We start from the raw sequence: 24,972 nt of genomic DNA on the forward strand, positions 1-24,972 counted from the left end.
CCGACGGATGTGTCCATTCCGTCCACCTCCTCGACCCCGGATCCTTCCTCTTCTACACAAGAACTGATCCGACTGATTAGAGCTGTCATGGACGACAGACTGAAGGAGAACCAGGAGTCCATCAGGTCTATGATTGGATCCAGAGAACCGAAGAAGATCTCGGTTAAGGATCTCCCAGCTTGCTCTCATGCCAACCCGTGGAGGTATGCAGAGCATATGGTTATTGCGACCGGCAGGATCTTTGTTAGTGACAAAATCGGCACGGTCCCGTTGGAAGATGTGGAATTCTTCCCAAGCTTCGAGGCCTACCCGGACTGTTACGTCCGGCTTCGTTCTGAACCTGCCTCGAAGGAGGAGACCGAACCTAAGGAAGAGATAGTGTTCGATCTCGCAAAGGCCCAGGCTATGCTAGCCTCCGCATTTAAGAGCAGGGGCTTTACCTGCTCTAAGCTTCCTGCCTTGAGCAAGAAGCATCCTACTTATGTCGCTCCCGACACTGCGATTCTTCCATTTTTGGAAAAGGCCTTGGCTGCATGCCTTAAAGCGGCGGAAGAAGGGAAACCCTGCCCTGCACTGGAGGAGTGCAGACCCTTCTCCATCGTAACGCCCCCTGACACTAGACAATGGAAAGATGTCCAACATACTTTCGTTGTGGGTAGGCTCGATCCTGACGTTGCCGGACGTCAGTTTAATGAAGACCTCCCTAAGCTCAATGATCACCTCCTTCGCCGGGAACAAGACACGAAGGAGAGGCTTGCAGCGTCTCTTTCTCATCAAGTCCAACTTGAAGTTATGGCCTGTGACACAGCAGTACCCGATCACTACATGGTACTGGCCAAATCCCACTTACTCACGGTAATGAAGGACTTGTACCATTTCATAAAGGCTCGTAGAGCCTGTCGTGAATTCGTGTTTGTCGGTGCCACCGTGAAACACGAACCCCGGAGGCTGATTTCCTCCAACATCTGGGGAAAGCACCTGTTTCCTTCGGACCTTGTCAAGGAAATAACGGACAGAGCCGCCACGGAGAATAGGAACCTTCTCCACAAATGGGGCATGTCCAGGAAAAGGAAAACCTCTCAGGACGATGGACCTCAGCCTAAGAGGAAACCTCAGAAACCGAAACCCCAGCAACGTCAACAAAGACGTCAGTTTCCGGGACCCGCTACCTCCCAAGTGGTTGCCCAACCACAACAGACCTTTCAATTGGTCCCCCAACCGGTGTTGTCACAGTCACCGGTCTTCACCCCTGCCTTTGAGCAGCCATCCACTACCTTTCATGCCAGAGGTAGAGGCTCGTCCAGGGGTGCAAGCAGAGACGCCTCTCGTCGTCCCTCCAGAGGTAGAGGAGGAAAGGGAGCTAGCGGCCGAGGCAACAAGTCCTCGGGACACCAGAAGCAATGAAGTGCTTCCGGTGGGAGGAAGACTCCGCCAATTCCAGGATCGTTGGACCTTCGATCCTTGGGCACACAGCATCATCAAGAACGGTCTAGGCTGGAGTTGGGTGCAACCACCCCCAATCTTCCAGCGGTTCTTCCAACAATCGACCCCCATTCTGGAAGAATATGTTCTAGACCTCTTGAACAAGAAGGTGATAAGGAAGGTAAAGTCCACCAGGTTCCAAGGGAGACTGTTTTGCGTTCCCAAGAAGGACTCAGACAAGCTCAGAGTCATTCTGGACTTATCCCCCCTCAACAAGTTCATAGAGAACAACAAATTCAAGATGCTGACGCTTCAACAAATAAGGACCCTTCTGCCTCAAGGTTCCTACACGGTCTCTATAGACCTGGCGGATGCCTATTGGCACATTCCAATGAACCATCACGCTTCCTCCTACCTAGGATTTCGACTCCAAAGGAAAAGCTACGCCTTCCGGGCCATGCCATTCGGCCTCAATGTGGCCCCTCGGATCTTCACGAAGCTGGCAGACGCCATAGTACAACAGCTCCGCCTAAGAAACGTCCAGGTGATGGCCTACCTCGACGACTGGCTAGTCTGGGCTCCATCGCCCGAAGAGTGTACAAAGTCTTGCGACGAAGTTACCCAGTACCTAGAACACCTGGGATTCAAGATCAACGAGAAGAAATCTCGCCTCTCTCCGGCTCAGAAGTTTCAGTGGCTGGGAATCCACTGGAATCTTCAGTCACACCGCCTTTCCATCCCCCAGAAGAAAAGGAGGGAAATAGCAGGGTCTGTCAAGCGACTACTGAAATCCAAACGCATTTCAAGACGACAGCAGGAACGAGTTCTAGGCTCTCTACAATTCGCCTCAGTGACAAACCCAGTGCTTCGTGCACAGCTAAAGGATGCCGCGGGAGTCTGGAGACGATCGGCATCCATCGCTCGAAGAGACCTCAAGAGACGGCTTCCAAACAGACTTCGACGCCTCCTAAAGCCGTGGTCGGAAGCAATGGCCCTGAAAAGGTCCATTCCTCTCCAACACCCTCCTCCTTCACTCAACATCCACACGGATGCCTCACTGGAGGGCTGGGGAGGTCACTCCCACCTGAAACAAGCTCAAGGGACCTGGTCTCCACTATTCAAGACGTTCCACATAAACATCTTGGAGGCCATGGCGGTCCTTCTTACTCTGAAGAAACTATCCCCGCCGCCCTCGATCCACATCCGTCTAACCCTAGACAACTCGGTGGTAGTTCGTTGTCTCAATCGCCAAGGCTCAAGATCGCCCCAGATAAATCAGGTGCTTCTCCCAATCTTCCGTCTGGCGGAGAAGAAGAAGTGGCACCTGTCTGCAGTTCACCTACAAGGATTCCGCAACGTGACAGCGGATGCTCTATCTCGGACAAACCCGATAGAGTCGGAATGGTCTCTAGACGCAAGATCATTCTCCTTCATCTCTCATCAAGTCCCAGAACTTCAGATAGATCTCTTTGCAACGAGCGACAACAATCAACTTCCTCTGTACGTAGCCCCGTACGAGGACCCCAAGGCAGAAGCGGTGGACGCCATGTCACTGGACTGGAACAGATGGTCCAAGATATACCTGTTCCCTCCCACCAACCTTCTGTTGAAAGTCCTCTCCAAACTGAGAACCTTCAAAGGGACAGCGGCCCTAGTGGCTCCCAAGTGGCCCCGGAGCAACTGGTACCCCCTGGTCCTGGAGCTGCAGCCCAAGCTGATCCCTCTCCCGGGCCCAGTTCTCTCTCAACAAGTACAGAAGTCGACTGTCTTCGCTTCATCATCGAAAATCAAGGACCTTCATCTCATGATTTTCTCTCCCTTGCCGCAAAGAAGAGGTTTGGGATCTCGAAGAAAAGTCTAGACTTCCTAGAGGAATACAAGACCGAATCCACGAGACGGCAATATGAATCATCCTGGAGGAAATGGGTCTCCTTTGTTAAAGCAAAAAATCCTAAAGAAATCACCATTGATTTCTGTATGTCCTTCTTCATTCACCTTCATGGACAAGGATTAGCAGCCAATACGATTTCGACCTGCAAATCGGCTTTGACTAGACCAATTCTATACGCTTTCCAAATTGATCTGTCCAGCGACATCTTTAACAAACTGCCGAAAGCATGTGCTCGCCTACGCCCAGCACCCCCTCCGAAACCGATCTCCTGGTCACTAGACAAGGTGCTCCATTTCGCCTCCAACTTGGACAACGATTCATGCCCCCTCAAGGATCTGACTCAGAAAGTTATATTTTTATTTGCTCTCGCCTCGGGAGCTCGAGTCAGCGAAATAGTGGCATTATCAAGAGAAGAGGGACACATCCTGTTTGCTGATTCAGGAGAAGTGACCCTCTCCCCTGATCCGACGTTTCTCGCCAAAAATGAATTACCCACCAAAAGATGGGGCCCTTGGAGAATATGCCCCCTGAAGGAGGATGTCTCTCTATGTCCAGTAGAGAGCCTCAAGGTCTATCTTCGCAGAACTTCAAACTTTGGTGGAGGCCAACTCTTCAAAGGAGAAACATCGGGCAGCGACCTGTCACTGAAACAATTAAGAGCGAAAATCACCTACTTCATTCGCAGAGCGGATCCGAACAGTACACCCGCTGGTCATGATCCTAGAAAAGTGGCATCTTCTCTGAACTTCTTTCAGAGCATGGACTTTGAGAGCCTTAAAAACTTTACGGGCTGGAAGTCCTCGCGAGTTTTCTTTAAACATTATGCGAAACAAGTGCACGAAATCAAACATTTTGTGGTAGCCGCAGGTAGTGTTATGAAACCTGCACCTAACTCTGCGTAGAACAGTGAGTTACTTGGGACTCTAACTCTTCGGGTGCCTATGTTGACCCTCGAGTGATTCATAGTGATGTCTAAAAACACTTAGTGCTTTTATAACTGTTCTTATCCCAGGTGAAATGTCATAGTGTTACACAAGTGCCGCATGCCTTGAGCATGATGTGTTATTTAAAGACTTGCGTTCCTCGAGAACGAGTACCTACTAATCCTGAAATTCCCTTTCAGATTCAAGAGCAAGCCTTTATTTCTATGTACATTATTATTACTGTAAATGAACTTTACTTTTGCTGTAAATTATTTAATTTCTGCATTGTGAAATAAAATTTCTATTTTATTACTTATGCGTCTCTTTCAGCTCCTACTTACTATGAAATACATACTGTCATAGTTTTATTTACTCCTCCTTTCTTATGGTCATGAAGAATTTAAGATGTCCATTCCTAAATTATATTCACCTTGCCTCAGTAAGGTTCCTACACGAATACTTACTTCTGATAATCAGGAGATGAACTCTACGCACAGTGCCCAACCACCACTGGCCTACTTCAGAATGTTCCTATACAAATATCAAACATTCTGCTTCATCTCTAAGCTCTTAAAAAGTTTTTCTGTCAAGATGAATAGCCCTTCAATACCACTTTGACGTCGGCATAGCCCATGGGAACTTCCTACCAATGGGGGGCAGGATATTTCGTTCCTATGGTTCTTACCTAAGATTACTTTGCTGTTTTGTCAATGCCTAGGCACTTAACTCTGGGGGAAAATCTACCACGATACATTGATTCTCTGGTACTCTTCCATCAGGACGCCATGGCTTGAGCCCAAAAAACGGATTTTGAGCGAAGCGAAAAATCTATTTTTGGGTGAGATAGCCATGGCGTCCTGATGGACCCTCCCTACTACTTCGTTCAGTTTGCTCCCACCCTACACAATTGTATCATGGTGATGGGCAGCAACTGGCGCCAGGATAAAGACGCGCGTGACGTCATTAGAGCAATGGCGTCCGTTTGTTTACGTCTCGAGTATCAGTAGTAGCCACGAGTGAGATTAGCTGTGGAACGGCTCCCAGCTATTCTCAGCCCTTACACACCGAAGCGTTAACTCTGTTCGGGGTGGAGATAGCTATGTGGCACGACCAGACATGCGTGTCCCCTGTTGTATTACGATGTCTTAAAGGGAAACCTTTGAGATACTCGCTCCAGAAGTTAGAATTCTGTGATAACCTGTGGTTAAATTCTCTGGGAATATCTTAGTAGTCTTATACCCAAGGAAGCTACCAAACAGGAACCTTCCATCAGGACGCCATGGCTATCTCACCCAAAAATAGATTTTTCGCTTCGCTCAAAATCCGTTCTTTCTGTCTTTTTAGCACCCTTTTAAAGGCCACTCATGAATATCACAGGCAAGGGACAACGACAATGGCCTAGTTAGCCGGATAATGCTCTAAAAACTGACCATATATTCATAAGATCTGTGCCCAAGCCCCATCTCACCCAAGCTAGAACCAGGCAATGGCTGCTGATGACTCAGCAGGTAGACTTATGAGCTTCCCCAAACCACCCGCCTTAGCTCTCAAGGGTGAGGTTGCAAACACTACGAGAAGCTATCAAGCTTGAGCACATCTTGAACCACGGTCTGGTGATTGCCAGGCATGGACATTTTCAACAGGCCATCACAACCCTGGAACATTGCCAGTTTCATCTTGTAAAACCTGTATATGATTTTTATCTTTCCTTGCTTTATCTCTGTGCTTGGCTAATTAGTGCAAATATTTTTCTCCCTCTTTAGTATCCTTCTGACCTACAAATATTACAAAACTGTAATATCAATTGTTATTGTGACAGTTACTATGCAACAAAGTGTCAGAAAAATTATAACTTTCTGAGGATTACAAATCTTGAGTCACTTGTATCATCAGATATCCCCCAAATCTACCAAAAACTATGTGTAATTTACTTTAAGATTCATCTCTAAAATTTACCGTCTTTACCTTGATGCAACTTTCAAGCAGAGGGGGGGGGAGCAATTTGGCTTTAGGGTAGTGAGCTTGGCTGCCCCACGACCCTGGACAATAAATATAATAGTATTAACAGACAAAGCGAAAGATATTTTCTTTAGTTGTGGATAAAAAGGAATACAATTCTAAATACAAAAAAGCCATTACAGTATTAGAAATAAGGATAGTATGCACATATTTACACATAAAGTTAAACTATAATAATGATAAGAGAAAAAGGTATATGAACAAGTAAAGGAATATAGAGAAAAGGTACAGTATATGAAAAGAAATAAAAGTGTATCAAATTGAAGAAATTTTGAGCCCTTTTTATAACTACTTGTCATATTCTGTTCCAATCTTTTTCATTATAGTTCTCCCTCTTTCATGTAGAGATCAGTGATTATCAGGAATGAGTGGTATTTTTATAAAATGACAAATACTACGATGACCTCGTCCTTTTTTATTTCAGTAATATTCAACAAACCCTGAAACAGCAATCACCATCAACAATGAAATTGATCCATTTCCTTGTAACTGTGGCTGGTTTGGTACAGTATTCAAAGTTCATGACAGGTTTAGATTTATCTTAGCAATAGATGGCTAAAAGGAGCCATTTGGCATCCCTCACCATTTGCTTGATAACATAACCTCCTCCTTAATCACTTGATCAAGTCATTCCGTTTCGGACCTTCAATAAGAAATAATTAATTTCTCTGGGACCGAAGTGGAATCGGGTTTGGGGAGGCCTTGTCTGCTTTCCTGCACTCTCAACTGAACTTATGAGTCTGGCCTCGGTCGTTGTGCTACTGTCATCCCATCGTCATCCTATCCGTCCTTCGTGTTTTAATATGATCTGACCCTTTCACAAGCTTATCTTACTTACAGGCTGCCTTCGTGCATGAGCCCGTGGTCCTCTTTTATTGTAAGGGGGTCCAATCTAAAACCAACCAACCAACCTGATAAAGTGCTTGACACTGTCACTGGTGGGATTTTTCTTTGTCTTCACTACTTTCCCAAGTAACAGTCATTAACACAAGTTTCTTGACTGTTGCCATTTTTATTCTTTTTATCACTCAGTGATTTAAATTAACTCCCTTTGCTTTCCCTCTCTACAAATCTTGTACAGTACATTGAAATAATACATCATTACAGACGGACTTAAAAATTTTCAGATTTAAGATTCGCAGATCAGATTATACACTGGGGGTTCCCCTGTATTATTCAAGTAGTATAAAGACAGACTTTTTGGCCCACATACTATGTGTTAAAGTTTTACCATGGTCTCTCTTAGAGAGTAAGATCCTCTGCCAGATCGACACCTAAGAGCTAGAAGAGCTGGATGCCCTTAAGACAAAAGGTAGAGGTGCTAGATAAGCATAAGGATGGTATGTTTTCTTGCTAACATGGGTTGAATGTTCCACAAGAACAAGACCAGTGTAGTATAAACATTGGAAAGGAACAGCCGTCCATCTTTAACCATTTCAAGTCAAGTATAGCTGAGGAACCTGGAGCGAACACCAGTGATATCGCTACATGTATGCCACCTACACCTTTTAAAGACTAAAAGGGTTGGTTTGATAATTTCAAGAGGCTGAGGATAACGTCTAGGAATTCTTGAAGGCCATCATGAGAAGCTGACCAAGGTAAATATTGAGGAGTTGGTCAAGTCAACAATCATGAAAGATGAAGAAAAGACGAAGAACATACTGAGAAACATGACATCCCTCTCATCAACTGGGGGGGAGGGGTGTATTATCCTCAAAACTGGAGCCATTGCAAAACACTGCCTGCAGTATACCAACCCTAGTGCATGTTCTCAAGTTTTTGCGAAGCTTGGATGATGTTTTTTCTAAACACATTATGGAGGAAATAAACTGGACTCATGACTTTTTTCTTAACCTGGGAAAAAAACATGCCTGAGAGCCCTTTTGTAAATTCACAGCAGTGATGATGATGGAATAAAAGAACTTCCTCCTATCAAAAAGAACAGGTAAAGTATCTGTACAGTCCCAGCTTTTCATGTGTTATCTAAATTTTGTAAAAGATCACTTATGTAAGGAAATGGAGGTTGTGCCAAGAAATTTATTTTATTGTTCACAGCAGTGATGGAAGTTGAGTACATGAGGCAGCAGTATTTACAGTAGTAGGTCCTGATGCTTCCTCCAGTAGCCTTGGTGATCGGGAGACAGCAGCAGTAGGGGATTCAATGTATAAAACTTCATTTGTGGTGAATGATGGGAGAGGGTGGGCTGTGGCACCCTAGCAGTACCAGGCAAACTCGGCTGAATCCTTTGTTAGGCTGGGAGGAGCGGAGAGAGGAAAGGTTCCTATTTGTTCCCTAGTTTGATGTCGGCTATCCCCCAAAATTGGGGGAAGTGTCTTGGTAAATAGATAGGTAATCAACATTTCATACCACCAGTAACATAAATATTGCCAGGAGTAAAAACTTTTCTTTGGAAAACCAGTTACAGTAAGTACTCTTAGTGGAGTTTTTTCAAATGGTAGGAAATGTGACTCGTGCTTTTAATATCAATGCCTTGATATCATTTTCCAAATATTCATACCCCCCTTAATAAAGTTGCTCTGTAGAGCATAGTTGACTTACTGTTCAATAGCAAATTTTAAAATCACAGAGAGTTGGCAAAGGAAGATTTGTGAAAGCACAGCATACCTTTCAGTTTTGGCAAATTTTCATTTACAACACACTGAAGTTATGAAGTTTGCTATGGGGTGGTAAATTGATAATAAACATATAACACTGACTTAGTAAGAGTGGCAAGTATTCCTGTAATATCCAGTAAGGCCTCTGCCTCTGGAGTTTCGCTAATCCAGATGTTTAAGATTCACAAAATATGTTATTTTCATTAGTAAAATAAATTTTTGAATATACTTACCCAGTGATCATATAGCTGTCAGCTCTGCTGCCCGACAGAAAAAACCTACGGACGGAATACGCCAGCGATCGCTATACAGGTGGGGGTGTACATCAACAGCGCCATCTGTCGAGCAGGTACTCAAGTACTCGATGTCAACACAGAACCAATATTCTCCTCGGTCCACTGGGTCTCTATTGGGGAGGAGGGTGGGTCCTTTAATTTATGATCACCGGGTAAGTATATTAAAAAATTTATGTTACTAATGAAAATAACATTTTTCAATATTAAACTTACCCGGTGATCATATAGCTGATTCACACCCAGGGGGGTGGGTAGAGACCAGCATATATGTTAACATTAAGAGCTAAGTATTTCGTATTTCATTTTAGCAGTTATTCAAAATAACAAACATAAAATTAATAAGTACCTGGTAAGGAAGTCGACTTGAACAATTACTCTGCCTTTTTAAGTATCCTTACTGAGCCTCGCGATCCTCACAGGATGCTGAGCGACTCCTAGGAGCTGAAGTATGAAGGGTTGCAACCCATACTAAAGGACCTCATCAAAACCTCTAATCTAGGCGCTTCTCAAGAAAGAATTTGACCACCCGCCAAATCAACCAGGATGCGAAAGGCTTCTTAGCCTTCCGGACAACCCAAAAAACAACAATAAAAAACATTTCAAGAGAAAGATTAAAAAGGTTATGGGATTATGGGAATGTAGTGGTTGAGCCCTCACCCACTACACTGTACTGCACTCGCTGCTACGAATGGTCCCAGGGTGTAGCAGTTCTCGTAAAGAGACTGGACATCTTTAAGGTAAAATGATGCGAACACTGACTTGCTTCTCCAATAGGTTGCATCCATTACACTCTGCAGAGATCTGTTTTGTTTGAAGGCCACTGAAGTCGCGACAGCCCTAACTTCATGTGTCCTTACCTTCAGCAAAGCATGGTCCTCCTCATTCAGATGGGAATGAGCTTCTCGAATCAAAAGTCTGATATAATAAGAAACTGCATTCTTCGACATAGGTAAAGAAGGTTTCTTAATGGCGCACCATAAAGCTTCTGACTGGCCACGTAATGGTTTAGTACGTTTCAAATAGTACTTAAGAGCTCTTACAGGGCATAGTACTCTTTCTTGTTCATTTCCAACCAAATTAGAAAGGCTTGGAATCTCGAACGATTTGGGCCAAGGACGAGAAGGAAGTTCGTTTTTGGCTAAAAAACCAAGCTGTAAGGAACATGTAGCCGTTTCAGATGTAAATCCAATGTTCCTGCTGAAGGCGTGTATCTCACTGACTCTTTTAGCTGTTGCTAAGCAGACGAGGAAAAGAGTCTTCAAAGTGAGATCTTTAAAAGAGGCTGATTGAAGTGGTTCGAACCTTGCTGACATACGGAACCTTAGTACCACGTCTAAGTTCCAACCTGGTGTGGCCAACCGACGCTCCTTCGAGGTCTCAAAAGACTTAAGGAGGTCCTGTAGATCTTTGTTGTTGGAAAGATCTAAGCCTCTGTGATGGAAGACTGTTGCCAACATGCTTCTGTAACCTTTGATCGTGGGAGCTGAAAGGGATCTTTCCTTCCTTAGGTATAAAAGGAAGTCAGCTATCTGAGTTACAGAGGTACTGGTTGAGGATACTGATTTTGACTTGCACCAGTTTCGGAAGACTTCCCACTTCGACTGGTAGACTTTGAGAGTGGATGTCCTCCTTGCTCTAGCAATTGCTCTGGCTGCCTCCTTCGAAAAGCCTCTAGCTCTCGAGAGTCTTTCGATAGTCTGAAGGCAGTCAGACGAAGAGCGTGGAGGCTTGGGTGTACCTTCTTTACATGCGGCTGACGCAGAAGGTCCACTCTTAGAGGAAGTGTTCTGGGAACGTCTACTAGCCATTGCAGTACCTCGGTGAACCATTCTCTCGCGGGCCAGAGGGGAGCAACCAACGTCAACCTTGTCCCTTCGTGAGGCGAACTTCTGCAGTACTCTGTTGACAATCTTGAACGGGGGGAACGCATAAAGGTCTAGATGGGACCAATCCAGAAGAAAGGCATCTATGTGAACTGCTGCTGGGTCCGGAATCGGTGAGCAATAAATTGGGAGCCTCTTGGTCATCGAGGTTGCGAACAGATCTATGGTAGGCTGACCCCATAAGGCCCATAGTCTGTTGCAAACATTCTTGTGAAGGGTCCACTCTGTTGTGATGATTTGACCCTTCCGGCTGAGGCGGTCTGCCATGACATTCATGTCGCCTTGAATGAACCTCGTTACTAGGGATATGTTTCGATCTCTTGACCAGGTGAGGAGGTCCCTTGCGATCTCGTACAACGTCATCGAATGAGTCCCTCATTGCTTGGAGATGTACGCCAAGGCTGTGGTTTTGTCGGAGTTCACCTCCACCACCTTGCCTAGAAGGAGGGACTTGAAGCTTCTCAAGGCCAGATGAACTGCCAGTAGCTCTTGCAGTTGATGTGCAGCGTTCTTTGATCCGCATTCCACGTGCCCGAGCATTCCCGACCGTCCAATGTCGCACCCCAGCCCGTGTCCGATGCGTCCGAGAAGAGAAGGAGGTCGGGGGTCTGAACAGCCAGTGGCAGACCCTCCTTGAGGAGAATGTTGTTCTTCCACCAAGTCAGTGAAGACTTCATCTTCTCGGAAATAGGAACCGAGACCGCTTCTAGCGTCTTGTCCTTTCTCCAGTGAGCAGCTAGGTGAAACTGAAGGGGTCGGAGGTGGAGTCTCCCTAACGCGATGAACTGGTCCAGTGATGAAAGCGTCCCTATCAGACTCATCCACTGTCTGACTGAACATCGGTCCTTCTTCAGCATGGACTGGATGAATTCTTGGGCTTGACTGATTCTGGGGGCCGACGGAAAAGCCCGAAAAGCTTGACTCTGAATCTCCATTCCTAGGTATACTATAGTTTGGGATGGGACGAGTTGGGACTTTTCCAAATTGACCAGGAGACCCAATTCCTTGGTCAGATCTAGAGACCACTGTAGATTCTCCAGACAGCGACGACTTGACGAAGCTCTTAAAAGCCAGTCGTCCAAATAGAGGGAGGCTCTGATGTTTGCTAAATGCAGGAATTTGGCAATATTCCTCATCAGTTTGGTAAAAACTAGAGGTGCCGTGCTTAGGCCAAAGCACAGGGCTTGGAACTGGTATACAACCTTCCCGAAAACGAACCTTAGAAAAGGTTGGGAATCTGGGTGGATGGGGACGTGAAAGTAAGCGTCCTTTAGGTCTAACGAGACCATCCAGTCTTCCTTCCTGACCGATGCTAGAACCGATTTTGTCGTCTCCATGGTGAACGTCTGCTTTGTGACAAAGACATTCAGAGCACTGACGTCTAGCACCGGTCTCCACCCTCCTGTCTTCTTCGGCACTAAGAAGAGGCGATTGTAGAAGCCCGGGGATTGATGGTCCCGGACTATGACTACCGCTCCCTTTTGTAGTAAGAGAGACACCTCTTGCTGTAAAGCTTGTCTCTTGTCCTCCTCTCTGTACCTGGGAGAGAGGTCAATGGGAGTTGTTGCTAGAGGGGGGTTGCGCAAGAATGGAATCCTGTACCCCTCCCTGAGTAACTTCACAGACTGTGCGTCTGCGCCCCTGTTCTCCCAGGCCTGCCAGTAGTTCTTGAGCCTGGCTCCCACTGCTGTCTGAAGAAGGAGGCAGTCAGACTCTGCCTCTAGATAACTTGGAACCCTTCTTCTTGCTCCCACGTTGACTTCCGGCACGAGCACCTCCTCTGCTGGAGGCTCTGCCACGAAAGGGCGGAATGAACCTTGACGCTGGAGTGTCCATCCTGGGTCTAGGCACGGAGGGCAAAGGGGTGGCTTTGCGAGCGGATGACGCCACCAGGTCATGAGTGTCTTTCTGGATCAAGGAGGCGGCAATCTCCTTGATCAACTCTTCAGGGAAGAGACACTTCGAGAGGGGAGCAAACATAAGCTCTGACTTTTGACATGGGGTGACTCCAGCTGACAAGAAGGAGCAAAGGTGATCCCGCTTCTTGAGGACCCCGGACACGAAAGAAGCCGCAAGCTCACTAGAACCATCCCGAATGGCTTTGTCCATGCAGGACATAATGAGCATGGAAGTTTCCTTATCAGAAGGGGAGGTCTTCCTGCTCAACGCTCCCAAACACCAGTCCAAGAAGTTAAAGACTTCGAATGCACGGAAAACTCCCTTCATAAGATGGTCCATATCCGAAGGAGTCCAGCAAATCTTGGAGCGTCTCATAGCCAGCCTGCGGGGAGAGTCTACCAGACTTGAGAAGTCGCCCTGGGCAGAGGCAGGAACTCCCAAGCCGAGAACTTCTCCCGTGGCATACCAGACGCTAGATCTGGAAGCAAGCTTCGTCATCATCAGAGAGTCCATCGTCTGAATGTTGAGGAGGAAGAGGCAAAGGAGTAGGTAAAAGCTGGACGGCTGAGTCCAGCAGCACGGGTGCATGCGTGGCTGCACTGGACCCGACGTCATGCCACTGTTGGTCAGTCTGAGAACTGGCAACAACCATAGCTGAGTGGGTGCGCAAAGCGTCTACTCCCGACTGTGGAAGGATAGCGGAGACCACCGTGGGTTGCGGAGGCTGACGCACCGCGTCAAAACACGGCAGCTTAACTCCACCCTCCTGTTGTTGTGGTAGCTCACGAACGGCAACGGAGGGTTCCGTGCGTCTGTGAACGTCAGCATGCGTCTGGCAGGGTCGACTGCGCATGGGTGGAGGAGCTCTCACAGCTGGAGTGTGGGAGCAGGCAGCCTCAGCGTCTGCTGGGCGCACAACCGTGGTAGGTTGTAGGCTAACGGGTGCAGCGTCAACCTTCTCCGCACGAAACTCCTGCATAACAGCAGCTAACTGAGTCTGCATAGACTGCAGCAAAGACCACTTAGGGTCTACAAAAGCGGGTGCGGCAACAGACGGAGTTACTGTCTGTTGTGACTTAGGGTCTACAACAGCGGGTGCGGCAACAGACGGAGTTACTGTCTGTTGCGGTACCACTTTGCCTCTCTTAGGAGGTGTGCAGTCGTCGGAGGACTGCAGCGAGTCCGAACTGACCCAGTGGCTACACCTGGGCCGTTGGACTTGCTCGGAAGGGACCTTACGTTTAAGAGGCCGTGAGACCTTGGTCCATCGTTTCTGTCGAGAAACCTCTTCCGCAGACGAGGAATGAACGGGCTCACTCGTCTTCTTGTGGGTGGGACGATCTAGGAAAGATACGTCCGAAACCACGGAGGGAACGTCTGTCCGCTGATTAAAGCCTGTCGAACCCTTTGGTCGTACGACATTGCTTCTCCCCTGGGCTTGGGAGCTTGCAAGAGGTCCCGGACTGGGAGGACGACAGGCACGAACAGACACACCCTCATGCGTAACACTGACACTTTTCACTGTACTGACACTCACTTCACTTCCCACTGCACTTTTACCTTTCAACTCCCTGATGTCAGCCATGAGTTGATTGCGGTCATTCGCCAATGACTCGACTCTCTCACCTAGAGCCTGGATGGCACGCATCATATCTGCCATTGAAGGTTGAGAGCTAGCAGGGGGGTCGGGTGTAACCACTACAGGGGAAGGAATAGGTTGTGGGGCATGGGGAGAGGAAAAATCAATTGAGCGAGACGAACTCCTCCTGATCCTATCCTTCTCTAGCCTACGTGCATATTTAAGGAATTCTTGAAAATCGAATTCCGAAAGCCCAACGCATTCCTCACATCGATCTTCCAATTGACAGGCTTTACCCCTACAATTGGAACAAATGGTGTGCGGATCGATAGAGGCCTTCGGAAGACGCCTTGAACAGTCCCTAGCGCTACACTTCCTGTACTTGGGGACTTGAGAAGGGTCAGACATCTTGAATTAGTCAAAGGGGGGAATTCAAAATCTATCCAAGTCATCAACAAATAATCCAAAATCCAATAAAAGAATGCAAGGAAGTATTGAAGATAACTTCTGCACAGCGATAGCTAATAACCAGAAATGAATACTTCACCAAATAATGTGAAAATCAATCCAGAAAACAAGAGCGTATTTAGTAGGTCTTGCCGGTGGCACGACAGAGAGAAAATTGGTTCTGTGTTGACATCGAGTACTTGAGTACCTGCTCGACAGATGGCGCTGTTGATGTACACCCCCACCTGTATAGCGATCGCTGGCGTATTCCGTCCGTAGGTTTTTTCTGTCGGGCAGCAGAGCTGACAGCTATATGATCACCGGGTAAGTTTAATATTGAAAAATTTAAAATAATAAAGTCGATTCTTTTCTAACCTTCACAGTGTCATCTTGGCTAGGATTGCCACTCGGCATGATTTTCAAATTCCCTGCTTCTTATCTTTCCTTTCTACTTCTACTACAGTACTGTAAACTGCTTATTGCTGTTGTAACACCATGGTACTATCCATCATAGCAAAAACAATAATATAAAACAAAGAGAATTAAAGCAACACAAGCTTAATATTCAGCAATAAACTCAATACATAAGAGATTTTAATGATGAAAATTAGTAAAAGAGGCTATTGCATACAATATTTGATAATACAAAAATGAATGATAAAAATAAAAACTTGCACTTCCATTATCAGATCCCTTCTAAACATAAAATAAAGGTAAAAATTTTGGAATTTTATTGTTCTAATTTAATTACTGTATACTTAAGTACCTTCTTTTTGATAAGCTAAGTTATTTTAGTTACAAAAATTACAAAATTAAAAATTTCAACTAAAAAAAAAAGCTTCACCTCATGATATGGAATACATTCAACTCTACTCAAAACTCATGTTCTTAACCAAAATCCAACAAAAAAATAAAATTACCCATTAGTGTATGTATATATATATATATATATATATATATATATATATATATATATATATATATATATATATATATATATATATATATATAGTGAAAAGTTTCTACAAAGGTAGTAAAGTATGTGTTAGGATAGGAAATGAAGCGAGCGATTGGTTTCCGGTGAGAGTGGGACTGAGACAGGGATGTGATGTCGCCGTGGTTGTTTAACTTGTATGTTGCTGGAGTGCTGAGAGAGGTGAATGCTCGAGTGCTTGGACAAGGATTGAAACTGGTAGACGAGAATGACCATGAATGAGAGGTAAATCAGTTGTTGTTTGCAGATGATACTGTACTGGTTGCAGATGCGGAAGAGAAGCTTGGCTGATCAGAATTTGGAAGGGTGTGGAGAGAAGGAAGTTGAGAGTTAATGTGGGTAAGAATAATGTTATGAGAAGTACGAGAAGGGAAGGTGGTGCGAGGTTGAATGTCATATTGAATGGAGAGTTACTTGAGGAGGTGGATCAGTTTAAGTACTTGAGGTCTGTTGTTGCAGCAAATGGTGGAGTGGAAGCAGATGTACGTCAGAGAGTGAATGAAGGATGCAAAGTGTTGGGGGCAGTTAAGGGAGTAGTAAAAAATAGAGGGTTGGGCATGAATGTAAAGAGAGTTCTGTATGAGAAAGTGATTGTACCAACTGTGATGTATGGATCGGAATTGTGGGGAATGAAAGTGACGGAGAGACAGAAATTGAATATGTTTGATATGAAGTGTCTAAGGAGTATGACTGGTGTATCTCGAGTAGATAGGGTTAGGAACAAAGTAGTGAGGGTGAGAACGGGTGTAAGAAATGAGTTAGCAGCTAGAGTGGATATGAATGTGTTGAGAGAATGGAAAATGGCTGTCTGCTAAAGAAGGTGATGAATGCAAGAGTTGATGAGAGAAGTACAAGAGGAAGGCCAAGGTTTGGGTGGATGGATGGAGTGAAGAAAGCTCTGGGTGATGGGAGGATAGATGTGAGAGGGGCAAGAGAGCGTGCTAGAAATATGATTGAATGGCGAACGATTGTGATGTAGTTCCAGTAGGCCCTGCTGCTTCCTCCGGTGCCTTGGATGACAGCAGAGGTAGCAGCAGTAGGGGATTCAGCGTTATGAAGCTTCATCTGTGGTGGATAACGGGGGAGGGTGGGCTGTGGCACACTAGCAGTACCAGCCGAACTCGGTTGAGTTCCTTGTCAGGCTGGGAGGAACATAGAGAGGAGGGGTCCCCTTTTTTTGTTTCATTTGTTTGATGTCGGCTATCCCCCAAAATTGGAGGAAGTGCCTTGGTATATGTGTATATATATATATATATATATATATATATATATATATATATATATATATATATATATATATATATATATATATATATATATATATATATATGTGTGTGTGTGTGTGTGTGTGTGTGTGTGTATATATATATATATGCATATATATAGGCATATATACATATATATTCATATTATATATATATATATATATATATATATATATATATATATATATATATATATATATATATATATATATATATATATATATATATATATATATATATATATATATATAATATACATTGGGACATGGTAAGTGGTTGACTGGGATGGGGAAAGCTTTAGGGGTGGATACTACGTTGCTAAGGCCTGTATCTCTTTCAGGTCCCACTGGGCCGGCCGCAGCATCAATCTTCCCTTGGGAACGAGCTTCTCCAGGGACACCAGGTGGCCTACCAGCGTCTGCCACTCCTTTGACGAAGGCAGTTTTACCCTGATGAAGGTTTTCGCAATGCTTCTCAGATTCCCAGTCCTCTCCTTCATTGGTAAGGCCCTGGCTTGCATAGAGCATATTTCCATCTCCAGGAACACTGTCCTCGTGGTTGGGGAAGAGTGTGACTTCTCCCAGTTGAACACTACCCCAAGTTCCATGTAGGTCTTTAACTCGTTCCTCTGCTCTGATAACTAATCTCTGTACTCCAAAAGGAGTAACCAGTCGTTGAGATACCTCAATGACCTCATCCCTCTCTTGATGGCCTACTGGGAGTCCAGGGAAAAGACTCTGGGGAAGACATGAGGCGCGGTCAACAGGCCAAAGCAGAGGGTGTGGAACTGGAAGACTGCTCTCCCCACTTGAACCTGAGGAACTTTCTGCTGGACGGTTGCACTGTGATCTGGAAATATGCATCCTTGAGGTCTAGGGATGGCATGAAATCCCCTTCCCTGATAGCTGCAAGGACCGTCCTGGCCGTTTCCATCTTGAACTCGGTCTTGGCGACATAACGGTTGAGGGCCGAGAGATCGATGACCGAACACTGGTCAATTGAGGCTTTCTCCACCAGGAAAAGATTGATGAAGAGTCCCGGTAGGTCAAGAGACACCTCCTGGATAGCCATTTTGAGTAGTAGGTCTTGAACTTCCCCTTCCAAGGCCCTCCAAGGTGCTTCCTCCTTGGGGTGGAGGGAGGAGGCCTCGAGGCCCAAATCCAAAGTAGGGGTGGGGCCCTTGAAGGGAATCCGATATCCTTCCTTCAACACTTGAATTGTCCATTGGTCCGCCATTTCCTTTGCCCAATTTCTCCACCTTAAACTGAGGCATCCCCCTACCCCTGGAGGGCACCGGGGTGAAGGGCCTCACCCCCTACTTTCGCTTGAAGAAGCGGCCAATACGTGCCCCTCTGTTGGTAGGACCTCTGTCTATTTCCGCCTGTGGCTGGTCCTTGTGCTCCTGAGACAGGGGCAGAGTCGGAGGGGCCCAACATGAGGAGGATGAGGCTTGGCTGACGGCCTAGAAGGTCGCCCACGTGACTGGGCCCTGGCCCCACCATGATCATGAGGCTGGTAAAGGAGATGTGTGTTCGAGGACGATGACAATCAAGACGCCCTGTGGAGCATTGCGTCATGACTCTTCTACCTCCACTTGTTCAGTCTTCGTTCCACTAGCTCTTCCGGGAAGAGTCTCTATAACGATGGGGCATCCCTAAGAGCACTCAACTCTGTCTGGGAGATTCCTTGGCAGCCCATGGAGGACGACATCACTCCTCCGCAGGACCCAATTCAATGCTGTGGAATGGGACTGGCCCACCAAGAAAGCTACGGCTCTCAACCCTCAGACTGCCAACTCCAGGAACTGTTCCTTCGTGGGGCCACTCCTCACATCATTCTCCAGACAAAGGAAACCAGGGCCGTGGACCAAAGGTCTAGCCATGAAGCCGTGTCTCCAGGGGCCCATGCAGCTGCTTCCATAGATGTTGCTTCCTGGACCGGGAAACCCACGGCAATGCCCGACAATCTATCCTTCGTGGAACCAGGGGGCAGAGCAGCCAAGTTCCCTCCTGACAGTTGATGACCCTGGGAGGTCCCCTTCGAAGTGTAGAATCACCTATGCTTGACTTCCTGAATGGGTAAAAGCTTCGGAGCGCCGTGAGGCCTGTTCGGTCCTTTCGGCTCTGTGGCAGCAGTGGTGATTCTTTTAGACCACTGCTCGATGTCTTGTGAGAGGGTAAGAACCAGAGAGGGCCTAGCCTCCCTAGGCACTCCAAAATAGCATTGCAGACCAGTGTCGTGGGGTCGAACTTGTACCGGAACGGAATCGGGCAGGTCGTTGAGCCTTCTTATAAGACCCAATATTCTCCGGAAGGACGACAATTCTTCCACTACCTCGTCCTCCTGTTGGTCCCAGGATCCCACCTTTGAAGTAACCTCGCCGTATCCGTGTGCCCGACCTGAGGCACCCTGCCAGGGATCCGGAGATCACATCTCCTGGCGGTCCTATCCTATCTCCCTTTCTCTGGAGATCGCATCTCCCAGCGGTCCTATCAAATCTCCCTTTTGAGAGAGTTCTGCGCCACTCCTCTTCTTTTCGGCTCCGGTGCAGCGCTGGAGCGGGGTCCTAAGACTTGGAGCCGTATGAGCGAGATCTAGATGAATGGTGCCTCTTCACATGGTCCTCTAGTCCTCTCTGGCGTGGATGGTCCTCGAAGACCGGGAGAATAGACGGGGCCGTCTGAAAGATAATAATCCTCTCAAGGGGTCTGGGGAATCAGGTCCGTAACTCCCCACCTCAGCAAGGGATCCCTAATGGTGACCTGAACAGTGTCTTCGGGGTGCCTGAAAAGGCCTCTTTCTCCCATGAGGGCAGATTGGCTGTGGCGGGCCGCTGAGCGGAGGATAAAGTTGCCACCCTGCGGGCGGAGGGCGGCTCCTCTACCCGCGGAGGGGCCAAGGAGCCGGTAACTGGAAGCAGATAAAAGGCCGTAAGACAGCGCCGTGCAGAGGCTTGGCAGCTCTGGAGATCCTTGCCCTTCCATCGGCGGAAGAGCGGATCGGCCCAAATGGTTACCACGAGGGACCTCTGAGCGGGAATAAGGGTCATCCACTGAACCAGCTGCACAACCTTGGAGCAGGTGCTCACAATTCGACATAACTGCCTTTAAAGTCCCAGCAACCTTCTCTTTGGACCTCCCTGGCAACTGGAGGGTTAAGAAGATGGTTCCGCTTTCCGTTTTGAAATAAGAACGACTCCTGGGCACGAAACATAATCACCTCTCTCTGACCCAGAAGGAACTACCTCCGCTACCGTGGGTAACACAGGAGACAGATAGGGACGCGCGGATGAACAGACCAAAAAAGGACGAGAAACGTTGTCCTTCCTTGAGGGCGACTTGTCCCTCTTGGCCTTCTTTTTTGTGGCCATCTTGGCCCATTGGGCATTGTTCCAGCCCACACACTCATCACACGTGTTCATCCTGGAATACACACCACCCAGACACAAAGTACACAACACGTGGGGATCGACTTTCACATGGAACAAAAACACACACCCCTGACATGAAGTACACAACACGTGAGGATCGACTTTCACGTGGAACCAAAAAGCTGCACACAGCTTCCCAATAACAAACACCCAGGCAACAACGTTGCGCTCTCACAGATTACATAATGGAGATCGGAGATCCAACGAGAAACGCACTAAGAACAGGAAAAACCCTGAAGAACGCAAGTGAGACGAGAACATGTGTATCTCAACACGACCAGAGAAGGAATGGTTAATGGCGACCTGAAAAGGTTGACCGAAGTGTCCCTCTTCAGCAAGTTAGGAAACAAGAGAGGTCAGGGTCACACAGTTGAGGGGTGGGGGGTTTCAAGGGTTACCTGTGGGAGGGGGGTAAAAAATTCTGGTTGGATAGAACACAATAAGAGTAAACTCATAATTATTGGGATGAGGTAAGTGTTAGTGTCGGAATATATATATATATATATATATATATATATATATATATATATATATATATATATATATATATATATACATATATACATATACATATATAATGTATATATATATCTATATATATATATATATATATATATATATATATATATATATATATATATATATATATATATATATATATATATATATATACAGTATATATATATATATATATATATATATATATATATATATATATATATATATATATATATATATATATACATACATACATACATACATATATATATATATATATATATATATATATATATATATATATATATATATATATATATATATATATATATACATACATACATATATACATACATACATTTATACATACATTCATGCATACATACATACATATATATATATATATATATATATATATATATATATATATATATATATATATATATATATATATATGAATGTATCTATCTATCTATAAATATATAAATAGATAGATAGGTAAATAGATAGATACATTCATATTCACATGCATATATATATATATATATATATATATATATATATATATATATATATATATATATATATATATATATATATATATATATATATATATATATATATATATATATATACACACAGTAAGGTCCTGAATTATGCGAAAATTTGGTCGATCAATGGTCCCGCATAAATGGAAAATCGCATATTTCGAAATACATAGCAATGAATCTCCACTCACTGTGTCCTGGGCAAGGTTTGGGTATCACCTAATTTTATAGGCAATTATTATGAAACATTATTAAAATGCAAATAATAATAAATTTGTAAAACAAATCCTTACTATAAAACACATGAGAACATGAGAGCGTAAAGCAGATTCAAAACAATTGGGAAAATAATGTGACAGAGAAATATGGCAGAATGAACTATCTTTTCAAATAACTTTGTCCTGATTTTTTAACCTTTTCTTAAAGTTTAGTCTTTTTCTTTACTGAAGCATGCTATTCAAAAGTAATGCATTCATCATGAAATTTCTAAGGCTTTCCATAATGTTTGTAAGCTTATTAGTAAGTGCCAAAAATTATGTACTGTAGTTGCAAGTTTGCTACTGCACTGTGAATATGATAAATTGCACAGTAAGATCTATGTCAGTCCTACTATGCAAATCTAAGTTATTTACATAATCAAACTAAATATATTTCCTTATAGTTACAGATACTCAAAAGCAATGTAATCCTTGATTCTATATCAGTGACAATTATATAAGAAACAAAGGTTATAATTTCTTACCTGGGTCTGATATCAACATCTCATTGAACTTATTGGTAATTTTACTGACAAATAGAGGATCTGAATCTCTTATCTTGAAACCAGTCTCTTCCTTCACAATAGTTAGAATCTCTTCCATATTTTGTTCTGTTAATTTGTTAACATTATATGTCCATGAAGTTGAACCAGTACCTGGAAAGAAAACAAATTAACATAGATAAAACTAGATCCATATAAAAACACACTAAATATTGAAAAGCATCAATTCTCCAATGAAATTCCACTGATATCCATACATTCGTTTGCAGTTCAACAAATCAAAGTTTACTGTGAATATAAAATGATTTCTCTTGACAGTTTTCATCACATGAAAAGATGAAAATATTGGAACTTTCAAGAAAAATAGTTTGAAAAATTACAGAAATTAGCCTAACAGGTACCATGAAATGTTGAAATCTCATAGCTAGCTCAAACACCCAGATAATGAATTATAATGATTAGCTGAGCAAAGAAAAACAAAAAGAGAGTTTTGACAAAGGAAAAATTTATTTTTGGGGTGAGATGCTCTGTGGTCTCCAGAATCTAAGATTGCAGGATCTGCTGAATATTTACCCACCAAGGGCCTCAGAGACCTAGCTGGTATTGATATCCCAAGTGAAGCAGTTAAAGGTTTTGGAAATGGGGCCCTAGGGGACCGAACCCCTATCCAGGTTTTTGACTTTGGATCTGAGGATGATCTAGACCCTGTAGTGGAGGAAGCTTGGCTGTTGGGGCTTGTTCGGAGAAATATCCCTCAGGGATAGCTCGATGACCACATCTCTACCTAGGGTGGATGCACATCAGGGTTCCTCATGCTGGGTACCAGTCCACCTGGACTAAACTCCTGCATACTCCAGCCTAAGGATCAAGCTGTGGCTAGGCCTTTGGGGTTCCAGCTTCCAAGGAAAGCTCCTATGGGAAACCTCTCTTCTGGCCCTTCAGATTCGATTGTTGCTGATCATTCAGCTTACCAGTTTCCAAGGGATTCTCTAGCGGGGATGCTTTCTTCCATCCCTGCAGATTCATCTGTGGCTGGACTCTCTGGTGTTCATCTTGCAAGGAAGGCTCCAAGGGGGTCTATTCATTCCTGTTCTAAGGTTTTGGCTGTTGCTGGGCCTTCAGGTTCCCAGCTTCCAAGGAAGGGTCCTGGAGAGTTTTCCCTTTCTGTTTCAAGAGTTGAAGGGTTGATAGTGGAAGGGGATGGCGCAGTAGATGCCAGTGCCATGAAAGTAGATGAAGGAGATTTAGTAGATAACTCTTGGCAACTCTGTGATGCGAGCACATTCTGGACAGAGTCTAATGTGTTTACGCATAAATATAAAGATTTTCTATTGGATGAGACATTGAGTTTGAAAACCTGGAAGCATTTCCAGACTTGAGATAGAGATCCCTTAGGCCTGGCCCCCATCTAACCACAAAGGAAGTTGTTTAGGAAATGGGCCCTAGGGGACCGAAATCCTATCTAGGTTATTGACTTTGGATCTGAGGATGACCTAGACCCTGCAGAGGAGGAAGCTAAATTATTGAGAGCCACCTTGTGAGGCACAAGGTGGCTCTCAATAATTTAGCAAAATCAATATCACAGGGGGGTTCTTTTTTACCACAGTTTCCTCGATGTTTTGGTGGTTGGAATGACAGTGCCTGGACAAAAATCACCATTTTTAGTAAAACTGACAAAATTAGCTTCCGAGTCTATGAAGGAGGTGCTTTGTAAGGGTGATATTACCTTGCGTAAAGTGTGTAGCCCATTTTTGGGAGTATACCCTACAGAGTTTGAGGGTTTCCAAGAACCAATAAATTGGGGGACTATTTTCCATCAATTCCAGATAACCTTCAGGTAGCAGAGTTTAGTGGTCGACAGACTGTTTAATCTAGTGTCTGTGGTGGCATCTATGGAAGCGGGGACTACAGGGGGTTCTAAGATGGCCACAGCAGCGGTAGTCAAGATGTTATACAAGTCTCTTTATGAAAGCCCTCCAGAACTTTATGAAGGCAAAGTATGGGGTAAGGCTTGATGTCCTATTTGCTGTGGATTTAGAAAAAGTGGAGGTAGAGGAATTTCTGTCCAGCGACCCATCATGTAAGTCTCTCTTTCCCCAAGCTCTTCTGGACCAAGCCAGAGCTAATGCACAGGCTATGGCCATGTCACTTCTGGAGAAGTGGAGGAAAGGGTGTCGGCCATTCTTTAAAAGAAAGGAAACTCCCTCTCTCAAGGCCACTCCCTTTAAATTTTGCAACAGGTTCTGAAATCTCCCATGAAGTGATGTTTCAGTTTCTCATTTCAAGCCCTGATCTACACAAAGGTCTCATAGGGAGGAGAGGGGCACCATAGTTCCCCTTCCCAAGGTGAGGCCACTTACCCAAGGTCATTCAAAGTTGTTGTTTTGGACTAGAGGAGGCAACTGGAGGTCATCCAAGGAAAACAGAGGAGTCAGTAAATCAAGCAGAGGACAGGGTTATTGCCAATGAAGAGTACCACATTGGGAGCCATCTACATCTTTT

The 24,972-nt window shown here is 44.9% G+C and overlaps 2 protein-coding genes across 3 annotated transcripts in view; both read right to left on the reverse strand.

The window, feature by feature from the left end:
* LOC137629047 (uncharacterized) overlaps positions 1-24,972 on the reverse strand; it is a 613,817-nt gene that overhangs the window by 356,508 nt on the left and 232,337 nt on the right. The gene's annotated exons all lie outside the window — the stretch shown is intronic.
* Positions 1-24,972, reverse strand: part of LOC137629531 (NAD kinase 2, mitochondrial-like) — a 101,587-nt gene that overhangs the window by 14,289 nt on the left and 62,326 nt on the right. For both annotated transcript variants that reach the window (XM_068360936.1, XM_068360937.1), the window contains one exon: positions 22,453-22,623. In XM_068360936.1, the coding sequence (XP_068217037.1) occupies positions 22,453-22,623 (171 nt within the window). The remainder of the gene's footprint in view (positions 1-22,452; positions 22,624-24,972) is intronic.

The sequence above is a fragment of the Palaemon carinicauda genome, chromosome 37, assembly GCF_036898095.1.
Source record: "Palaemon carinicauda isolate YSFRI2023 chromosome 37, ASM3689809v2, whole genome shotgun sequence".
NCBI lineage: Eukaryota > Metazoa > Arthropoda > Malacostraca > Decapoda > Palaemonidae > Palaemon > Palaemon carinicauda.